Here is a 23,831-nt window from a genome sequence, read left to right as displayed (position 1 = left end):
AAAATGTCTATCTTTTGACCAACCCAAGTTTGGGGTTTACTCCCTCCCTTTTTTCGCCTGCCATTTTGTTCGTTTTCCTAGTGAGTATAGGCTTATTGATTTCACAAATTTTAGAATCCAATATACTTTTGCTGTAAGTATGCACTTGATTATTCATATTTATCATAAAAGACAAAACTTAATTTATCTACTGTATCTACAGATGCTTAATAGATCTTTTTCTGAATAAATCTCATAGATCTCCATCTCAGCTAGTTTGACTGTTGATTCAACTGAATTATTAACAGAATAAATGAACTGGGCAACTTACTCCTTTACCCTTCAAATGTAACTGAAAAATTCATAATTGCTACAGCTTTCATGAGCTGTAGGACTCAATACTAATGTGACAAGTATGTTTTAAATACTAATAACCATAAGGAAAAAACAGTTCACAGAGTTTCTCATTCACACACTGTCACATCTCACCTCCTACAGTACTTCTGCCCCCTTGGGTATTTATTTACCATGTTAGGTGCATCAAATAAAAGCCTAACTCCTCAGATTAAACTCTCTGTTTCTAATCTGACAAAAACTGTTGGGACAGTTTATCTAATTTCCCAGTTGCCTTAAATTATGTAGATAAAATTAGCAGTTTGTAAGAGGACGATGGAGAGGAAACTGACTGACAAGGAAATCCTGATGGATTTTTAAGATTAAGAAAAATCAAATGCCTTTCTGAAGTCTTATACTGGTGAAACAAATCACACAAATAAACCAAAAGAGATACAAAATCAAATGAGAAATGAGAAAAAGATCACATGGTTATTTTTTTGTCCTTAAAGAAGTATGTTTCCCAGTCTGGTTGGGTTTTTTTATCCTTTGAAAGGATAAAGAAATCCTGTGATTTATCCTATGATTTTTACAGCCTGATTGTTTTTGGTACTTAAAAAAAATTAAGTCTAGCAGCCATTTAGCTTAAATTTATCTGAATTTAAACGATCAGAAGAATGAACAATCCAGAAAATACATGGGATTAAAAGGCATTTTAGGAACAAAAATCCTCTGCAAGCAGTTTTACACAGCTAAGATTAAAAAATCATGCTTAGGAACTTTGTCTCAACATCAGCTGAGCCAAAATTTAAGCAGGAACATTTGGGATAATGCTTTTAAGACATGCCAGGCAAGAGAGAACTAATGACTACCTAAGGTGGATCTGGATACTGGGGTTTGTTTAAGAATCAACACGATGGGAGCTTTTGCAACTACTTGATTATATTTCACACTTTCCATCCATATCTTGTTCCTGCATGCATGTTCCTGCAGGGAAGGGGCTGCTGGCCCCAGATGCTGAGCAGAAAGTTGGGTCCATCCCTGCTGCATGGCTGCTCACCTGTCTCGGGCAACACCAGCCAGCGGTTTTGGTGCATCCCCCAGCTTCCATCTCACCCACAGCTCTCTAATCTCTAGGATCTCTCCCATTTTAAGGACTTTTCCTCCAGTCAGGAACTTCACCTTTCTCCCTTTGGGTCTCCCTCCTTAGTGTCAAGACCACTTCCTCCTGGCACCCCAGACAAGCCACTTCCCTTCAGGCCAGATGTTTTCAGTCAGACGCCACAATTCCAGGGAGCAAACAGCAAGCTTCTACTTGAGACCTTGAAGGCTCGAATTTCATCACTACCCTTCACACATACACTCAGCTACCTGGCACTGGCAATATTAATGATTTAAACGATTTTTTTTTTTTGCCTAAAAGACTAGATAATATTAGCCTGATTTCACTTCCAGTGAAGACAACAGGATTAATTTTACTTGTTTCAGGAATTTTCAGTAACAGTATTTTCCAAGAGCTGATTATATATTGCACATAAATGCATTTTTCTGAAGTGGTTCAACTAATCCATTACAGTTGTTTTCCCACTGGATTCAATTATTCATGTGTGAATAAAACTTTTCCAAAAATGTTGCTAGTATAAAAAGCTCCAGAAATGTTCATATGTATTACAAACTTCATGCTCCCTAACAGAATTAAGGAGATAAATGCATTTTCAAGCTTTGCTGGAATTATTGGAAGGAGTCATGGAATAAAACAAATATATGATAATTTTTGTTCGCTGATGGATTACAACCATTTTTATATAACCATTTTCTTTTAAAAAGTAATAATATGCTACTGGGTCAAGGACTAGAAACTAAAATACAGCACCATGGCCATCTTGATTTCTAGTAGTTCAAGCCAGAGGAATAGTTAATCAATGCAAACTCTTAGGCATGTTTGAGTGACTAATTTTTTAGTTGTTTCTCAGTGTGTATAAATTTATCAGCAAGAAGCTAGATGATTTCACTGGTAAAATCTTACAGAGCTTACTATATCTAAGAAAGTGGCAAAACTCTGGTTGTTTATAATCATCAATTTTCAATGGGTTATGTAACTGGGTAATATTTGGATATTTTGATAACAATAGAAAAAGACGCAAAAAATCTAGACTTGTACAAAGAAAAATTCAAACTATTCCACTATGAACAAAGAAAATCCCATTTTTGTAAAATCCTGCCTTCAGGAACTCTAAACAGTACTTAGCATTTCCCTGTGGGGTTTGATTTCAGACTGAAGCAGATAGCTGGCATAGATGATTTCAGCCAGAACTACTAGTCTTGATAAACTTTCAACTGAACTGAAAAACAGTTTTACTTGAAAAATAATGATGTGCTCTTAGCCTTGCTCATAATTTCAAAGCTGAGACTCTGGCAAGTATTAAAACTTTGCCAGCAGAGGCACAGGATTATCTGCAACTTTAAAGGCCATTCTTAAGTAATGTCTGCAGCATATGAAAATCTCTCCTTGATGTAGAAAATTTACTTTTAAGAAAATACTCTTATTGCTTCTTGTCAGTGCTGGCAAGTCGAGAAAATGGCAACAAAACTAAATAAGCTTCCTATGTGATTGATTTCTGGTATCCAGCTTATAAACAGAATTCTCCACAAATACTGCAAACCTAAAGCACTTAAGTCCTGATGATGTTTTCCAAGGAGCTGTTAAAAGTTAAATTATTGTTTCAGCTTTAGATTTAGCCTCCTAAGAGACAAATGATGCTAAAGAGACTTGGTTTGTCTTTTTGGTTGTTTTTAGTATCAGGCAAAGGGACAACAGAGGAAAGGGAGAGGGAGAAGGAGAGGGAGCTGATCCCTCATTTGCAGCTATACTGAGACTCTGATAATGAGAACCCGTGGGAGATACATTTCCCCAGCGAGGACTCAGCGCACAGTGGGTTTTAAGATTAGGTCCCACACATGTGCAAAGCATTTTGCTTGAGGAAAGGACTCAAAATAAAATTACAGAGTTTTTTGCTTATTTTGCTTCTTCTGTGAAAAAGAAAGTTCAAGACAGATTATTATTTTAGGACAGCATATCAGATGTCTTTGACAGTTGCCCTGATTTATTAACCTGCAGCTCTGGGATAAGGGAATCAGACACTCATATCTGGCATCAACAGGAGCCAAGCATCTAATTTCCTTTGGCTCTTCTGGAACTGCAGCACACATTTCTCAACTAACTGAAAGCAGATTCTCTTATTCCATAACGCAGAGAGATTTCTTTTTGCTTTGTACAAATAATCTTTGGAGTTTCATCTTACAACTACATATAAAAATATACTGTTATATGACAATAAGATTAAAACAAGTCCAAATGCACACAGAAACGAGTGATGAAATTAACATCAAGGAATCACTTTTGAAACACTGGCCTACAAGTAACTGGCATGAAAGTTTAACACAGGCATATTACAAGATTTAAGATTTACTTCAGCATGAGAAGAGCAAAACTATATGGAATCGTATAATCTGTGATGAAAATCATAAATATATAAGCAATATATAAATAATATAATAATCTGTGTGGTAAATGTGCTTCTTCTCCCCACATTTATTATTTTCACTGGTACTCAATCCCCCAAATAGAAGAGGCTTCAAAGACAAACTATTTATAAACCAAATAAATCCTATAAAGAGCTATTTTGTTATGACAGAAGAGTTTAGCTCATGAGGCAGAGATAATGTAAAAACATTCTGTGAACTGTCCAAAAGCCCAAACTGTATTTTCTTGCATTGACTGAAAATACAACATTCTCTTTTCCAAGGCTTTCTCTAACAACATTGTTTTTTCTACCACTGTTCCAGATTCCTTTGTAAACATACCTTTTAAGTAAATTAATATAATAAGAAGAACAAAAATGCATTTATTCACTTTCTGTACTAAATTGGCTAATTTGCTTTTAGTCAGACTTCCAGCCTTAGCTGAAAACAAATATTATTATTCAGCACAACCAAGACACACATTCTTCTTTACAAAATCATTAGAACATCATCATGTTCAAAATTATTCCTGTGTTTCTGAGATTCTGCTCATATTTAGAAAGTAAGCTTTTTTATAGCAACTAATAACTACCTAGGACTGCTGCTCTTCCCTCTCTGTTGTGCTTTACAGTTACTGAGATCTCAAAGTACAGGTTTCACTCCATAGGTGTGGCTGAAAGCAGCCTCACACAGACAGTGGTATATAGCAAAAATGAACATGACAGCCACTAATAATCCTGAGACTGCTGCAGAAATAAAAAAGGCACACATACCTACAAAAAGGCAAATAAGCTGTGTTACTGACGAATTCCTCAAAATGGTCACATACTGCACAGAGTTCTTAGCACTGCTTCAACTGTCATGTTTATGAGGAATAAAAATGTGGAGTTCTCTCTAATACATTCAGCCTTCAAAAGCATTATGCTGTTTGACATTCTGTACCCACAAATCTGACCCTCTCCAAAGGCAGTGGGTATTCCAGTATAATACCCACTATCCTTTTGGAAGTCTTTCCAAATTTGGTGTTTGCTTTTTTAAATGGCAGATCCGAGGGACTACAACTTGGCCATGATATTACTATAGAGTTTCCATAGTGGTTTGTTTACCAATGGGTTTGCTCCCCCTTTTTTTTTTTTTTTTGATAAGTAAACTGGAGCAATCAATGACCATAACAGAAATCAATAAAAACAATCAAATATTAAAAATTTAAGCATAACCATGGAAGACAGCTGTTATAACGAAAGGAAGCAAAATTTATAGTAGTACATTGTTGCCAATACAGAAGAGTCATCAGAACTGTGGCTGTACAGCTTTTGATGCCAGCACTTTTGCCAGCAAACTATCAGAAAACAGAGCTATCCAAGTGTCCTCAACACCTTACTTTTTTTTTTTTCATTATACACAAAGGTTATAGGATTAGATTTTCAATTAAATTACCTGTCCCAGTGATCTCCAGTCCAGGCTGGCACTTCCAATGTATACGTGCTGCTTATCAACAATCCAGAACGATGACTGAAGCCGACCTTCATTATATGCTGACATGTTCATATACAACACTTCAGCACCTAGAGATTTAAGGATAAAATAAGAAATGGCATTACTTAATATGAGATAATTTACATTATTAAAAGAGGAAATGACTTCACATTTCACGGCTTCACTTTCCAAAATTAGTGAGAGGCATAATGAAACATACCATTAAGGTTAAAAGCAGCGATAAACATTGCTACTGTCCCAATATTTATTACTTTAATTAACATTTATTTCAGTTGTATGAAGAAATATTTATGCAATGCATGTCCCAAGTATAGGGAACATTCACATGTGTTATAATGTTTAGATAATTTCCTTCCACTTTAGAATCAAATAATAATTTTTTTCCAGCACTGTATGTTCCTAAAAATAGTTCATTTCTAAATTTCTATTCCATAGCACAAACCACATATTGCAGTAATGACCTTTAAAATATGAACACAATTAAAACCCCTGCCTCAAAAGCAGACTCTGCTCTGCTCCTCCTGCCCTGTGCAATGGTTTGAGCAGGTATCTGCAGTGGTTGTGGCATGTAACAGACCCCAACAAGCACAACATGGGTGGAGAATTAAGGAAGTAAGCAAAGGCTTAAATAAATTATGTTGAAACTCTATTAATCCTGCTAATCTGTGACATTCAACCTACCACTCTGAATGGCACAATTTTATTAATGACTATAGGCCACTGAAATCAAAGGAGCTCCTTGTTGGCTCCATTGCCTCACTAGGAATGTCTGAATTGGCCCCATCTGTATATTTGCAGAACTAAATCCAGAATATATTTAATATTGGGTAAGTTTAGGGGATTTCTCACACCATTACTGTTCTTTCAGTGCTCCGGTGTTTGCAAAATTAGGTGATTAATCTGAATTAATCATTGCTGAAGGCATTTTACAATAACCCACTCATCTTCACATTTCAGTCATGACTAACCAGGGAAGTGAAGTGACAGTAAACAGAGCCTGGGGGACAGTGATGGTAGCAGCCACCTCCTATTAAACACTCTTGGGGTCTCCAGTACCACGAACTCCAGTAATGGTTGAATATGACTCACAATTTTAAAAGAATTCCAGGATAGACAGAGAACTAAATGTATATCTTTTCATCAAATTTCCTATTTTTTATCTCCTAAGAGACATTTGACTTGCAATTTTAGGCAACAGCTACCAGTGCTAAATATTTCTTTATTATTATGAAAACAGCAACTTTCCTTGGAAAAATTATTCTAAAAGTTCAGACATCAAGAAAAGAAGAAAAAGCAGGTAAAGGTGCCACTTACCATGATGCAGCAAACATGCAAAATTACATTTTGAGCACATTACAGACTTTGTCTCATTGGTCAATTGCTTTTGGTGCAACCCAGCTACCTTTCCAATTTTTTGTATGTTTCACTCACCCACACTCATCTATGCTTAGAAACAAAGATTCTTCCAATTTCCCTGCAACGTATTTCTGCTAGTTTCAATTCATGCATTAACGAGCAGAACTGTGCTAATTATTGAGAAAATGAGTGTGAAATGGAAAAGAAAACAGAAAACACTATAGCAGCTATTAAATGGTTTAAATTGTTTCCTGGCGAATAAACAAAACAAAAGCAACTGCTATTAGCTACGGATGACCATTCTGTAAGGCACTAAACTTCCAGCTAGTGATCCAAAAACTGTGCTTAAAATCAGGTTTAACAAAGCAGTTTGCCTTGATGATGTTTTCTTTCCATACATCCAATTTGCAGCATTAAAGAGCAGTATGAATTTAACACCCACAACACACCTACACCAAACAGGTTATAAATGAAATGTTAGGATTTGTGCATAGTAAAGATAAAACAATAGGAAGTAACAATAAGCTTCCTACCCATAACTGAGAGTCTAAAAAACACGACAATTTAAAACCATTTTTGAAATATTAGCGACAAACAAAAATGCTGAGTGCCAAAGCTGTAACAGGAGACTATTTAACCAGTAATACTAACATTAAAAATAGCAGACATCATCAGTAACTTAAGACAAAATTCAAAAGTTGTAAACCACCAGAATTTGTTGGCGTGGGTTGTTCAGACATGGGCAGAAGCAGTGGGATGGGACTATTACTCTAAGATATAATCTAGGCTTCAATTACCAAAATAGTGAATACAGCAGTGCAGAAGATACTGCTATCACATATACCAGTAAGATCAAAATCTGGAACCCAATTTCTTCTCCTTTTGGAAACAGCCAACTAGTAAGTGAACAGGTGAGGAAGCAGGATCTCCAAGTTAATTAATAAAAAAGTCATTTGTTGCAAACAGCAGCTGTTGAGCTGGCTATTAATGAGCCCTTACCTTTTGAAGAAAGGAAACGTGTATCAGTATTGATAATTGCCTCTGTTCCAGAAGCCCTTGAGATGCTTTGTTAAAACAGGCTTATCAAGCCTTCAACACGATCCACCATCCCTAGCGTGGTTCAGGTCCCATGAGGAAATTAAATTGGATGGATCAATATGTGAAGCCATAACAGAACTCTCTGTCATTCTGCAGTCTCAATTACACAAAGCTGTGAGTCTACTGAGTTCAACCAGAAGGGCACATTTGTAGGCTTGATTGCTAATAAACATGCCAAATAAATCTAACTGTTTTGTTTCACTGGAGATTAAAATTCAGGATGAGAACTTAGAGAAAACCAGTGCTGTCACTTAAAACTCAAGTGGATTTGTCTGTTCCCTAAAATTGTACATTTTAAGGGCTGGGACAGGTTACAGATTTTCTGCAGTAAAAAAGCCCACAAAAAAAGAGACACTGTAGGGATCAAAGCATGTTGTAAGTAACAGACATTTATCTGAGTACTTTGTCTTCTGGGTGGGGAATTTTTTCACACTGTATAAGGTAGATGACTGATGCAGTTGGGATGCATAGAGGGGACCCTGCCATTGAGAGCCTGGACCTTCTGCATGTGATGTGAACATAGCCCCTGGAAGTGCCAGACAGCAACTTAGCCTCTAGCTTTGTCTCATAAGAGAAGAAGAACACAGAGAGTATCAGTAATATTGCAAGAAAGATTGACTTTTCATCCACTAAAAAAAATAAAAAAAATCCAATTCCCAAAGTAATCCCAAAGAAGACGGATGGCCAAGCAAATGTCATTTACAATTTCTAGCCTTGCAGCCTCCTGTTTGGTCTAGCTCCCTGCTCTCTGATACTTCACTAACAATGTCTGAAAGCTACAGGGCAAGCTTGACTTCAAGAATAGGAACTTGAAGAGAATTGAGATTATTCAGCCCGGAGAGAACGCTTCATGGTGACCTAACTGTGGCCTTCCAGTGCCTGAAGGGAGCCTACAAGAGGATGGAGATGGACTTTTTCCAAGGGCATGTTGGAAAGCACAGAGGACAAAGGGGAATGAATTCAAACTGAAAGAGGGTAAGTTTAAATTAGATATTAGGAGGAAACTCCTTACTGTGAGGGTGGTGGGGCAGTGGAACAGGTTGCTTAGAGAAGTTGTGGATGTGCTGTCCCTGGAAGTGCTCAACACCACATTTAATGGGGCTCTAAGCAACCTGGTCTACTGGAAGCTCTCCCTGCCCATGGCAGTAGGGCTGGAACTAGGTGACCTTTAAGGTCCCTTTCTACCCAAGCCATTTAATGATTTTATGAACCTAAAGCTAGACATCTTTTACAGATTTGAGGCAAAGCACTAAACTCTAAGCAGGACCCTTTGATCAAGAGCTCATCACACTATCATGAAAACCTGTGTCAGACGCAATCCTGGCGCAGCTGTGTTGTGGCTGTGGATTTTCCTGCTGCTCAAGCAATGTCACCGGACAGCTACACAAACTGGGAGATTCTTCTCTGGGGGAGAGACGGCAGGAGGTCAGAACTCACAAGTCAGGGCTGCCACTTGGCCTCCACATCAAGTTTATGCAATAGTCTGGAGAAGGTGCACCTTCTTTTGAAGCCTTCACTTTCTTCAGGCCTTGGATCCAACACCTGTGAGCAGCTTAGGATATTGTGCTTGTACTGAGGCAACATCATTATGCCAAATCCCCTCACTGGTGGAGGTAGTAAATAATTTTTGTAAGGAAGACCCAGAAAGAGCAACTATTTAGGCTGCTATTATCACAGCTGCCTTGAAAGCAAACATGCAAATTCTGCTTGCCACAGTTTTCAGCAGTACCACTTACAAGCTAAACTCACTCGAGTTAGCAAACATAACGCCCAAGAAACAGAAGCTGCATTTGCTTGTACCATGCCTAAAACTGGTCTTCTGTCTTCACAACTTTCTTACTTTAACTATAGTGTTTTGGAAATCAGAGAGAAAGAAAAATAAGGGGGAGAACTTTAGGAGTAAAAGGAGAGCCAGAGTTATCTGGTAAGTCTGTATAGATATAAATGCCTCTTTGTCTATATTTTACAATATATGCTTTAACTTCATTTATTAGCTTTTGCTAATAACCTTTAGCACAAAGTACCCCCATGAATAAATACAATTTTTATTCTACTGAGACAAAGTTCAGAGTTTTCAATACAATTGGTCACAAGTGATGGAGTAGCTGTCTCATTTTGGGTAGACACAAGTAATCCAGGTGGAGGATCATCTCCCCAGCAATTTTCCCAACCGATTGTAAAAAGTATGGACTTCTTCCAGAAGCCCCATTAGTGTGACCTGCCATCACTCAGAAGAGGACAAGTACAAAAGCAGAAGAATGCACAAGTTGAAAACAAAGTTATTTTTACTAAGTCTCTGAATGATTAAAAGACAAACTAGACTATTTACTATTTCTGTGCTCTTTACGGAATATTGGATTTGAAATTCAATTTAAAAGTCTGCCTAGCCCAGAAAGATTAATGATTCAGATTTATTTTAAAAGAGAACACTCAAGGACTTTTAGGGAAATCTCTGATGGTAATACCTTAACTTTGAATCAGCTGTTTTGTTTACATTGTCCTCTGCTTCTCTCTCTCTAACACACATCCCCCTGTCCTTTTTAAAACCACCAGGACTGAATCCTGTCACTCTAAGATTATGTGCTATTCATCAATCTAAAGACAGAGTAATTTAAAAAAGAAGCAGCCTAGAATCAAAACCTTGCTGTCTTTTCTCTAGCAGCTCTATATTCAACTGTCACACATGCAAAAAATGAAATCATAATTACTCAAAGAAGTTACATTCTAGCACAAGTCCAAGTAATCTCCAGAAAGCTTTTGCAATAATATTTACATTCATGCCATCCTGGCCTGTCTTAGACTCAATCCTACCTGCATGAGAAACACTTACTCCCAATGTACGATCAGCCATAAGCTGTGTGCACATGTAGCTTCTCAAAACTGCCTTTAGGAAAGCTGGACTGTTTCTGATGTAGGTATTTTTCACAAATATTTAATGTAATGCTTACTATCTTATTTTACAGCATCTGAGGTCTCTGACACAAAGATAATTTTGAGGAAATCAAAGCCCAGGAGAGGAATCTGTGACCAAAGCTCCGTGAGCCCCTCTGCTCTCTGTCTGGAAAGACAGAGGTGCCTGCAGCACTCACTGGAATTGCAGTGGATGGGCTCAGCTCGGGGCTGCAGCGTGGGTGGTTCAGGGACAACATGCAGTCACTCTGCCTCCTGTGTGCTGCTGCTGTTCATCTCCACTGGCACGCTCCCCAGCCAGCTCACGTGTCCCTGTCTGGCTGGAGCTTGGAAGGAAGGCTGCTACAAGAGAGCTCTCCTAAGCAGACAGGCTGCAGTCAAGGATCTCCCTGTGGAGTTGAGGACGTGAGAAGAGAGGTCTCCATTGCTGCCGTCTGACTTCCCAGCCCCCTCTCCAGGCCCTGTGCCAGCTTCTTCCTGGCTCCTTTCCCTCCCCAGCAGACTGCAACATGCTGATGGGCTCTGCCCTGGATGATCAGGGGAGCAAATATCCTCTACACTCACCATTGGTTTTTTGCTTTGTTTTTTTACTCAGTCATGGGGTTGAAATAATTTCTGTGAGGTGGTACAGCCCCAGAAACTGCTCCAGCCAGACAGCTGTGGAAGTCGAGAGCTGAGAATGTGGACAGGAAAGAGCAGGAAGAAAAAGGAATATAGTGACAAATGAGCATTACAAAACCCAGCTCTGTAACTGAAACCAAAGTATTAGAAAATTACAAAGGGCATGTTAAAAAAGGGAAAAAAAACCCAACCCCAAAAAGCCAACACCAATTACCCCAGAAAATACTAGCATGAACAGAGTTCATCTTCAGCAACCCTTCTCCCATCGCTCCACTGCCTCCTCAGCTGTGCTGAAGGAGCTTTTTCAGGGAATCAGTTGGACCAGAAATTGGATGCAGGTTAAACATAAATAAAAATAAGAAAGTTATTTCAAATGTAGAACAATTCACTAGTCCAGCTCACCACATGGCAGTAAACAGTTTTTTCAAACACAGCTGAAGGCACAGAGCAAGTGTCGAATGAGCAGCTATGGCTGAGTGCAACAAGATGCAGGAACTGCTTATGGCACTGCTGCCATTTAAAGGTACACCCACATAGTCTCAGCCTCCGTTCTTCTCAAAATCAGGCCTCAGTAATTTCAGGTGGCAAGCTCCAGAATTCATTTGCCTTTTATCTTGCATAATCATTTGTCTTGTGCAAAGCAGCTAAGAAGGCAACACTAGCATTTGCTTGGGTTGGCATTCTTCACGTGCTTACACAGGGGTCCACAGTGACACAGAAAATCAAGAAAAGACCCATCAGGGACCATGTGTGCAGAGTTTGCTGACTGGATACAGGATGGCAGATTTTTGAGAACAAAGGAAAGGTCAGAATTAATTTCTTGCAATTGCCGATTTAACTTCAACTGCATCTTGGGAGCTAGTTAGTTCCCAAAGTAACATTTATCTAAATACACCCTTACACTGGCTTTGAAGAAATGAAATGTTGGCCTTTGTTGCTGGCCCAAGTAATCAAAACACTGATTTCTCAGCTAAGTACTCAGCTGTAGCTAGAGTTCAGCGTGGGAGAGTTACAGCTCTCCTCCATGTGAATTTTGTGCTGCCTGCTGGGCCCTTTTCTGCTGATTTACTCAGCAGAAAAATCCCAGAAATATAACCAAAGTTCTTCCCATCCCATCTCACTGGTCAGACAAAAGAGAGACCTGACAGTATTTCTTTGTATTACTTACCCACCCAGCTACACCTAACTTCTGATTCACCAGCAAACAGCCAGTTGTCCATCACAAATATAATACCACAGGGATAGAGACTCCCTTCTTTACCTGCAGAATAAACACAGCAGAAGAACACTTGACCTTCCCCATGAATAGAATCATACAGTGGCTTGGGCTGGAAGAGAACTCAAAGGTCATCTAGCTCCAAACCCTCTACCATGGGCAGGGACACCTTCCAGCAGATGGAAGACCAGGTTGCTCAAAGCTCCATCCAAACTGGCATTGAACAGTTCCAGTGACGGAGCATCAACAGCTTCTCTGGACTACCTTTTCCAATGCCTCACCACCCTCAGAGCTGATAAATCATGCATGGACGTGTTTACTTAACCTACACACAGAATTTTAGACTGCAAAGAAGGAATAAGCTCATGTAACTACTGATCTCTGGTCTCCCATGACGGAAATCCAGGGCATCAGCAAGCCCTTGAGAGGCATTTGGTGCCACCCAGTAGAAAATGCCAGCAGCCAACAGTATAGCTCACTACATAGAACACAACAGGAAAGGACATGCTCAACTCTACACTTTCCAATGTAGATGTGGCCTCTGAAGCCAGGGATTTCTGTACTGTATTTGCTAAAGAATCTCCTACTGTTTGGGCCAAAGCTAAGTCTCCCATTTTAGTCTGTCTTTAAAAAAATTGAATTGAGCCTGTGCAGAAGAATTTAGTGTAATTTAAAAAGCTCCAAACAGCTTTTCCTTTCCATCTAGTAATTTTATCAAAAGTAGTAAACATTTCTGCCTCTTCTAACAATTGCTGCTGCTTGATGTAGGAAACCTGAGCAAAATCCTCATTTTTACTGCCTTGACTCTGATATCAGTATTTTTATATCAATTTTACTTCTTTTTGAGCTCTTTGAAGTATTTCATATCAAGTCATATACAATTTTGAATAAAATTTTGAATAATGAGAGAATTGATGATCAGTTCAATTCTTTCCCCTTAGCAGAACTCAGCATTCCTTTAAATAGCATTTTCTTAGTACAAATCTTTTCTGAGAGTCTGATGATTCAGTAGAGCCTGTAAGAGAACTCATATACAACAAAGTTTGCTAGAATATTAAAAAAAAAATCCACATCTTTTTTTGCCCTTCATTATTGGAGAGTAGACTGCTCATTTACTAGACAAAGCTATCAAAGCGATTGCTTTGGAGATTGGGAAAAGTAATTTTCTTACTTAGTTGATTCAGGCGACAAAGCATATTACCACTTAAAGGAAGACTATAATACAATCAGTAAAAGCATTATTAAAGCTGGATTCTGGCTTTCTTTCTTTGCCTAAGTATAATTGCATATGTTTTTACTATAAAAGAAAGCTATTTTAAATATAATAGAGAGATTAGTAAACTTGCACACTGCTTATCCCACTTCCTCATGAAGACTTTTCTTTACTTGGATTAGCATTATGAACCACTATATTTATTTATATACTTCTTGGATGAAACATCCAAGAATTCAATGACATTTTTTCATTCTAATGTATGAGGAATTAGGATCACAACCTTTTATGAATGAACAAGGCTAAATCTTTACCAAGAAAAATGCGGTAACTATTTATCCCTATCTCTCTTTTTAACTTAGCAACATGATTTCATTCTGATATTTATATATTCTAAAATCATCAGTATTGGCAACAGTTTCTTCTAAATATGCTGACTAGCAGTAACAACACTTGTGCATTATTCTCAAAATGTGCTCCTCAGACATCTGGAGCTCTGCTTTGGGTTCTGCCAGTTTCCTTCTCCAGAAGGAGAAATAAATCTCAGTTCTGGAAGGTGAGAAACTGCAGGGCAGGCAAAGAGTTGAGGGCAGAGTTTGTCTCCTCGAGTGGCTACTGCTTTTAATTTTTACAATACCTTCATAACAGAATCTATTTGTTTCCCTGAACTTTTATTAGATGATTCTCTGAGCAGCCTCTGAGATACTAGAGTATTATCTGCAGGTTACCAAAAGCCAAGAGCACCAGCTGACCTGGTGGTGGCCACACAAGAAGAGCAGACGCACAGCCAGAAGTAATCTGGGCCTGCCAGTGGCACACATTTCCTTTCACTACTTCTACCTTGTCTCTAAGCAAATTTCCCCACCTCCTTCCTTTGATTCTATCTTGTTATCTTGCTGAGTCAGCCTGTGACTTTTTTTACATTTTTTTCAGGTCATTCCTATTTCAATGGCAATTATTTTTTTCTCCATGTTGTCATAAGTCCACCAATAACATGCTTCACCTTTTGACAACATTCTGTTCTGATCTTTTCCTAAATTAATTACCCAGTTTTCAGTTTCTGACCTATGGTTTTATCTGATTCATTCCTCCCTCTTATCTCACTTTCCCCACTATTTCCCCCCAACATCATTCATCCTTCCTCTCCTTCACTCTCTTCCATTTCATACTCAGTTAATAATTTCACTCTTGCCCTTGCCTACTCTTACATAGTTTTATTTATATTATATATTCATCCAGTTATTCATTCAGTCCCTCTCGCTCCAGTTACTTGAGGAACATATTTTATTTTGTGACTACATAAGCAGTATGGTATATTCTTCAAGCCTTTACAAATCAATCTGTGGAAAGGAAAATATACATTTACTTACGAGTTCTAAGGCTAACCATGGCTTTGGGATACCCAGATTGGTCCTAATTTTACTTTATTTACATGTGCTAGGACTTCTACAGGTATTAACTCATTATATACATGCCAAAATAAACATAGATTTCTGACAGTTATTGCAATTTAGAAATCAGGGATTTTTTCTTGCTTTCTTAGTCCAAACAATAACTGAAGCTGAGCTTTTTATTACCACGAATCTTAGGTTCTTGAAAGAACAAGACACTTCTACAGCCTCTTCTTTTATCAAAATAAGCACGTACAGGAGACATTGCAGCTCTGCTGTAGCAGACTGAAGAGTCTCACATTTGATTTACTATTGTTCTAACTAGTTGTCAAATGCATTTTTGAGAGCTTCATTATTCTGGCTTGATCCTTCATTCATTTATTTAAGTTGAGGCATTTTAAAGAGAAAAAATGGACATGCCCCGATGTCAAAATCAGAAAACTCCAAACAGTGGACTGATAAAAAACAAAAGGTGTATGGGGAAAAATGTGTTGATTTAAGGAAATACCTAGGGGATACAGATCAATAGCTTGTCAGTTAGCAGATTTTTAACATGGATTGGCTTTCTTCCAAACAGCCTATTTGAAATGTAGAAAGCAAAACAAAGGAAGCCACAACTCCACAGATTCTATCTTATTATCTGAGTGAAGAACACACAATAATACAGCCAATAAAAGTAACTGCATAATGAAATCACAGAGGATTTTAGCACCACATAGGGACTAGACCACAAATATTGTTTCATTTCTCCAGTGTAAACATCAACAACTTCCTGTGAAGGACAGGAATATAGGTATATTACCGCCCCTGTGACATTTTGAACTGGTGCATAACCAGGTCTGTAGGACTTCTTTTTCTACTCCAAACTACACGCAACAGACAGAATTAGCTTGAAGACAATAAGAGACACAGATGGACCAGTTCAGTTGGGATGGCAGTAGTGTACAGGACAGGGGCTGTGGAACTGGACTGCTTGCAGTTGACTGCTGGGATCTCTATGAAAGCAAGACTAGAAGGCAGCACAGGCACTTGAAGTCCAAATATCAAATAATGGACTTGGTTACAATCCTTTGTCTTATGGCTGAGAACAGCTGCTCTGTGGTCCTTTGCTTAGGAACTGTTATTTTTGAAAGCTTCTCATTGCAATCATCACAATGCTCTTTTGTAGTGATTTTGAAGCCTAGTATAGTTATTATGTAGTCCTATAACTGCTGGCACTTTTGTCCATCACTTTAATGCTAACAAGACTATTGAGATTAAAAGCTTCAAGTGCAGGGATCTATTTTGCTTTGAGTCACCGAAATGACTGTCAATTTCAGTACTACATAATTACTAACACTTGCACACTGTAGAAAGTTAATATTTTGTCCAAAGGATGGAAAAGGGGCTGAAATCACTCTGTTATCAAGGATAAACATGTTCTCAAGGGTAAATATTAGAGACAATTGCTCCATAAGGACATACAGAAAGAGATGGAAAAGACGGAGAGTAACACAGAGATATCACTCTGAGAACTTTGCTTCCAGTTGAATAACTTCAGAAGGATCTTAATGTAAATTGCTTTCCAACTATTAGGCTGTGTAAAAATTCATAACACACCAAAGTGTTGCAGAAACAAAGGTTAACTTGAAACTGCTATAGGAAATTACCAGAAAGATCAGTATTGCAGTGGCAAATCCTTGTTAGAAAGATCAGGCTTGGCAACTAATGTTGTATAAACCAGCAAGATTTGGTAATATGGGTTTACTTTATACTACAGTTGTGCTGTACACAATAACCCAAGCTGAGTAGCCTTTCCAAAGTGTTCATCAAATGAAAACCAAGTGGTGTTGGTCAGAGTGCCAGGTGGGTTTGGGCATTTGTTAATGCTTCTTATATAACTTTGAGCACACAGTATTTAATTGGGTTTGAAGCAGAAATTGAGCTAGCAGCAAAGGAGCTAAAAGAACATAATACAAGTGTCCCTGTCATGTCACTTCAGATGATGGTCTTTTCAGAGCTGCCCAGGTTTGAAGTTACACTTCAGTCTAGATCACATACAAAACTTGAACAAGGGACAAGAGACAAAGCTCTCAGCCCTGCTGAGAAGGCTGGAGCCTGCTTGTAAAATAGCAGCAATCAAAAATATACCAAATCATACCAGCAACAGTTTTGACTGACCAAGGTACAGTTCTAAGAAAACAGGCTTCCAGTGAACATTACGTGAAAATCACATTAATGGACAAGCCAAAATTAAATTGTTTTCCTTGGATCCCTTTTAGGACCATTAGCCTTCATGTCTTTTCAGGATAATGTTAGTGTTATTGCATACAAGAGAAAGCATGGGATGCCAAAATTTCTGCAAAGGGAGCACAGCTACTTAAATGATTTCTGAGCTCAGATGGCCCTGGCAGCTCTTACCAACTCTTTCAGTAGCTGTAGGTAGGAACTTGCACGCTATCCATATGTTTTAAAAATGTCACAACTAATTTCTGCTAATGCCATCCGTTATTGGTTCCTCCGTGCTAAAGAGTGTCAGCAATTCAAAGCAGCTAGTGCCATAAGGGAAGAATCCATTCCAGCATGTGAACCACTAAGCAAGATTTGAAGATGATCCCTGTGGCACAAGCTCCTCTGTTGCACCTTACTAGGTCCTAGCTGACAAGAGCACTATGGCTCTTCACAAGATGTCTGGATTGCAAATGCTCATAGTTGTGCTGGAGCTTATTAAATACAAAAATGCCCACTGCTGCTAAATCCATGAATACACACACCTTAGTACCAGAATTGAGTGCAGTATTTGCAAACTGAAATTATGTACAAAAATACTGATCCTCTACCATGAAAGCCCTTTTCAATTACAAATTTCAAAGCAGAAGAATTACGATATTGTTTCTACTGAACACCTAACATCTTAAATATGCCTCATATTACATTTGTCCCTAAAAAATACACGTCAGAGTACACGTCTGTCTTTGATTAATGAAGAAAATGATTTAAATTATTTAAATGAACATATTATTATTTACCTATGCATCTTTGAAATGGAGACTACAGATACTGGAAAGCACGACTGGTATTTCATAATGTCAAAGTACACATTACCAATGGTACTGTCTTTGGGTACACAGCCATTTCTCTCAACAAAGGTACGCATTTCTAAGTCTACACACACAGAAGCTGTAGAGCTTAGAATCAGGATTTATTGCTTTCATATCTGGCTCTAAAAGACAGAATTTTTGGCTTAAGTGAACCTTTTCCTCCTTCCTCTTTGCAAAACAAGCCAGTACAACCCAAGGTCCTGGCTGCCTTCAGAATTTAAATTATTGTAAAGTCTGTTTTGGTTTTTTTTCTCCCTCTATTGGCTGTGGATGTGACAGCCTCATACTGATAATGCTTTCCTGCTAGAAAATTCTGTAAGTCAGGCTATGCCTAAATCTTTTTAAAATTAGTGTGCTTCAGGCTCACAAGAGAAAGTAAGCTGTTCACATTATGAACTATTATGGTCCCTAAAATGAGAATATTTGTGTATCCAGGGGAAGTTTAATTCCCAGACTAGGCATCTAGTTTTCTGTAAAACTTATAATAAAAATTGGATTATCACTAGTTTATTGTATTTTTTGAGCTAAAAGACATCCAAACTAGGCAGCAGGCAATGCTGATGGAAAGTATGTTATTTATGCCAGTTCCTCACTTGGAATTGCACAGAAGGATGGATTCTCCAATGAAGTTTTAAAATTCTGTCATACAATCAGAACCTTAAAATAATTCTGTTACTATTAAGGGTAAGACATTTCTTTCAAAATATGTCTGGAGGCAATAGAAGGAGCAGAAACAGAGTAGGGGCTGGAAGCCAGGTTTCTTCTGCCCAAAAGAATGTGTGACTACTACAGCCATCTTTAAATGCAAACATGCAAAAATGCAAAGATTTTCTACAAACTGTTAGAACTCAACAGGAAGGACCAAGGGAGCAACACTACAAAACACCTTCTGCTCTTCCTAAATTCTTGTGATTGCAAGCTCAGTTTTGAGAAGTTTAAGATGTTCAACATTAGCTTAAGTGATTTGCTTTCTGTCAGGCGCCTGGTAAAGCAGACAGCTCTAAGGTAAAAACTGGCAGTTTAGAAACTTTCAGACAGAGCAAGATTTTCAACATCACCTTCTGCAACTCAGCTTGTTGAAGATGTTTGGTTATTGACATGGATGTAACAAAAATAGTCCCACCTGCACTTTTCAATCATGTTTCATAAAGTTGGATGTGGCTTATTTTACATTGCAGGACCCAGCTCCCCTGCTGAAACAAATAAGAAACATATAAGTTCACATGAGTTCTCATGTGATTTAGGCATAAAACCAGCACTGAACATTCCCTTGTGATTAAGATATGTGCACATTGTGCAACATAAACTGAGGTAAGACAGTTTAGGTGCCTAAACAGGAAGATGTTTCTCCAAAAACAAACCTAGTTTCTGCATGCTAGTGTTGCCTAGATGTTAGGTATGAACGCTTGAATCTCTGATGCAAAACTAGTACCCGCTTCTTTCCTTTAAGATGGGATGCAGCTAACTTTGGAAATTCAGCTTGGTAATTCTCACTGCACAGAGCTCTGTCAAAGTTACATATGCATTTTAAGAGGCAAAGAATGTTATGAGATCTTCCATCTGGTAAGTGGCTCTAAGATTGCTTGTCACAGGCTTAAAGTTTTTGAGAAAATATCAGGAAACATTCTCCAATAGCAACTAATAAAAAATAAATCAAATCATGCATCTACTATTTTGTTGTTCCCAAGTTGTCTAAATTAATAATAAAAACTGAACACAAATTTTAAAAAAATTTAAAAAATGAATTTTAAAATCAGATGTCAAAGGTGTTGTCAGTGGAATTTTCATTAGCTGCCTTTTGTACACTCTCGTATTTTCAAATGTGACTTAGAGTTTTAGAAAAATGATAATATTTATGATTTGAAAGGAATGGAAGAGATTTCTTGCTCTCTGTTCACATTCACCTTTATTTAACTCTGTGAAACTCAGATCCAAATTACTTGCTTTCTTCAGGAAGACTCACCCCTCAAAAAATCCTGCTCACTTCTTCATGAAAAATCATAGGGAAAAGCCAGTCTGGTTTTGGTACTGCTGCAAGAACTTCCTCCATCTTAACATCCTTCCCTCACACACACTCTTGGAGAATCCAGCCTAGGAAATGCATGAAGAAAGCAATGGAGCTACAGATCCATTCAATGCTTTTTGCAAAACCATCCACTGAACATCAGGTGTCAAGAGCACTCTTTACACTCCAATGGAACATGCTTCAGATAATATTATTCTTATGGTACATTGTGCAAAAAACTGGCCCTCTGGACAGGCACAAATATCTTTGAGATCCACCTTCAGGATTCCAGCTTCTCATTATGTGAAAGGAATGTATTTTCTTCTTAGTCTTTGCAGAGTATTTACACTGATTCCAAACATTATCTTCACATGAAGAGGAACTAGAGACTTAATTAGAATCAGAAAATCCCAGGTTAAAAGGGCCCTCAGAAGATCATCTGGCCCATTTTTGTGGAAAAAGGGAGCCTATATGAGATTATTCAGCACCCTGTCCAGCAACAACATCTTGGAAACCTCCAGTGATGGAGACTCTACCATGTCCCTGAGGAAGGTTGTTCTAGTGAATGATTGTTCTTACTGAAAAAAAATTCCATCTTATCTTGAAATAAATGTCCTTAAGCACATATGTTTATGTTCTCCTTCCAAATCATTACAGAATGATTAAACCCAGCTTTGAAATCAATCTAGACTGTTCCCATGCACCAGATCTATGAGGCCATTCCTCATAGAGGCTTGTCTATTTTATTCTTAAAATTGTCAGTGATAGTTCTCGTCTAATGTCTTTACAGACCACTGCCCCCATATTTTGAATTTTTTTTAATAATACTGAAACCAATTATTTTAGGCTTTCTATTAATCCATGTCATCATGATTTACCCTAGCAACAACTGTCAAAAAACTTCAGTCACCCAGACCCCAAACAGTTTTAGGCCCAAGGAAACTAATCAGGAAATGTTCCCTCTTAGTCTTACAGCTTTATCTTTTCCAGAAAAAATATCAGTTTCTCCAGAATGGTCAATTTCACATTCCTAGGGCTTGCAGGATACAAAGGCTCTAGTTCAAAAAATAAGAAAAAAATGTTCTGATATTCCCAGACGATCTCCATCTTTTCTATGACGTAACAAATGTCTTTCAGTTCTTCTACAGTATAATAAAATTTATATATTCCCTTCCTCCACCAGAAGAGAGGGAAAGAGAATATGATTGTGGCCAACAGTAAAAACTCACACCCCACAAGCATCCCAGCTCTAACACTATATACAGCACCTTAAGTGTGCCAACAGAAGCAGACAGAATATGGAATTAAACACATTTCATTATTTACATAAACCATATTTACTAATGTTTTCCATTGTGCTACACTTATGTTCAGACTCTACAGGAAAGTACAGGAAACACTCAAACTTCTCAAGGTCCCTTGACATTACATGAGCTTGAGCTTTCTGGTGCCATGGCAGATTGAACCCGTTGCACCCAGGTTCCCATGGTCCTTCCTCCCTTGTCCACCCCAGCTACGTGTTTCCTTTCTCTGTGTTTCCCCCACCCTCTGAGATCACACACTGAGTAATGCAGAAATCTAATGTAAATGACAATTAAGCTAGCCTAAAAAAAAAGCAGTGTGTAAAAAAAAAAAAGCAGCCAAATCAGCCCCCTGAACAGCCCCATCTCACCACATGATCACTGGTGCAAGAGAGAAGGCAGAGACAACATATGGTGGGGAGAGCAAAAGAGGAAGCTGGGATCGTGCAGCTGCCCAGATATAATCTGATTTAATTTGTCATGGAATGGTATCTGCTAGTATTTGTAATCTAAAGGGCACATTTTAATGCAGAAAAAAATTTCTAAAGCTTTACTATCTACTCGTTTATTTACTTATTTACTATCTTTTCTAGAGCTTTACCATCTACTCATATTATTTTTACCCTGCAACTGCAATATCATTTTTTTAAATTTCTTTGTTTTGGTTGTATCTGATGAGGAAAGACTGTCATCCTAGGCAAATGTGCATGACCTGCTCAGTGAATAACAGCTGCACATGTGATCTAATGATTGGTCCTGCCCTATGACAATGACTCCCTATTATTCTTTGGTTTGCTTGCTAATAAACAAAAGTGATTAGTTGACATAGAGGATATTTTTTCCTAAAATCACACTGTGACGTGGACAGACTCTTTTCTTATCTGCCACCACTAAAAAAAGACAAAATATTCCCTGCAGATATATGAAACATGCTTAATGAAAAAGGAGTACGGGAGAAAAAAATAATAGAAATGAAAGAAAGCAATGCAAATTGAAGCAGGAAAAACCATTGGTATGTCTTAAAAAGCATGAACACTATCAGCTAAAATAAGATAACAATTAGGAAGGGATTTAGATTCCATACACGTGAGAAATAATACAACAACCTGCTAATTGGAGACAGTGCTATTCAAATGTTACTGATGAACAAAGACTGGTACATAATTATGGGAAAGGAGGGGGAGGGTTACAAGCAATGCTTCAGTCTAGTAAACTGAGCCCCAGCTGAGGAAAGGCTAAAACAATAACCATGAAAACAAGCATTAATAAGCTACTGTCACTGTACAAAGAGGATAAAGAAGAACATGTTTGTTTACATAATGAGCCAAATTTTGTCTAAAGACAAACCTACCTTTCACAAGAGTCGTATACAGATATGCATAGTATGGATACACATATGTCCTATAAAAATATCATCACAGTTTATAGTCTGTCTAGTAATAATTTTGAAAACGTGAGCTGGGAGAACTTACATGTGATTATTTGTTTTTAATTACTAATATGCTTCTTTAAAATTCAGTTGTGACTATAGAAAACAAATGCTCAGATCTGGCTTCTGGTGCCTGTGTTGCCATTAATAATCACTGGTTTCTATCCCCAAGAGATAGAAAAAGCAAGAAACCTCACGTAACAGGGATGTTGTAAAAAGAAATTCATTAATACTGTATTTGCAGGGCACTCAGATACCACAGTGAGAAACTGCACAGAACAGCCTACAAGGAAATTAATCATTCTGCATTCAGTGCAGGATCTGGCAGATGTGCAATGAAGAAAGCCTAGAGACATACATTAAATATGAAGATAAAAAAAGATTCTAGCCATTACCAGCAGAAATAATATCCCCTGAATGAACATCAGTTGCCTTAAGCATTAAATGTTTGATGTATTCTCATTCAATATAAGGGAAAACCCTCTGATTAATATGGTAATATTACAACAAGTACCAGCCAGGTATTCTGTGCAAAATACAGAATCTGATAATATAATTAAAGTCTATAGTAAATATATGATATGGGATTAGTATTTCCTTATTTTTTCATGCTTAGTTTTGCAACTAAGTAACACTCCCACAGTCCAGCAATTATTGGCAAATGTACATTATCTCAGCAGTCAGAGAATCCTGCCACCACAGCTGACACAGTGTGGTATGTGTTAGCACAATAAATCAATCCATGTTTCACACTGCAGCCACTGGACTCCCGTAATCAAGCTCCCCTGCTTTACAGCTACCTCAAGTAAGTCAGGATAGCATAGACAGGGCAAAAAAAGTTACTGGAGTGATGACAAACCTGCAGGTTCACAGCTAGCTC

The 23,831-nt window shown here is 38.0% G+C and overlaps 1 protein-coding gene across 1 annotated transcript in view; it reads right to left on the bottom strand.

Annotated features, from left to right (window-relative positions):
• The window catches only part of PLD5 (phospholipase D family member 5), a 165,391-nt gene that overhangs the window by 24,028 nt on the left and 117,532 nt on the right, over nt 1-23,831 (bottom strand). Inside the window, exon 5 of the mRNA XM_039698051.1 lies at nt 5,272-5,399. Coding sequence (XP_039553985.1) covers nt 5,272-5,399 — 128 coding nt within the window. The remainder of the gene's footprint in view (nt 1-5,271; nt 5,400-23,831) is intronic.

The sequence above is a fragment of the Passer montanus genome, unplaced genomic scaffold, assembly GCF_014805655.1.
Source record: "Passer montanus isolate IOZ18808 unplaced genomic scaffold, ASM1480565v1 scaffold12, whole genome shotgun sequence".
Lineage (NCBI taxonomy): Eukaryota > Metazoa > Chordata > Aves > Passeriformes > Passeridae > Passer > Passer montanus.
The sequence above is the reverse complement of the archived record's forward strand: the minus strand, read 5'-3'. Positions and strand labels throughout refer to the sequence as shown.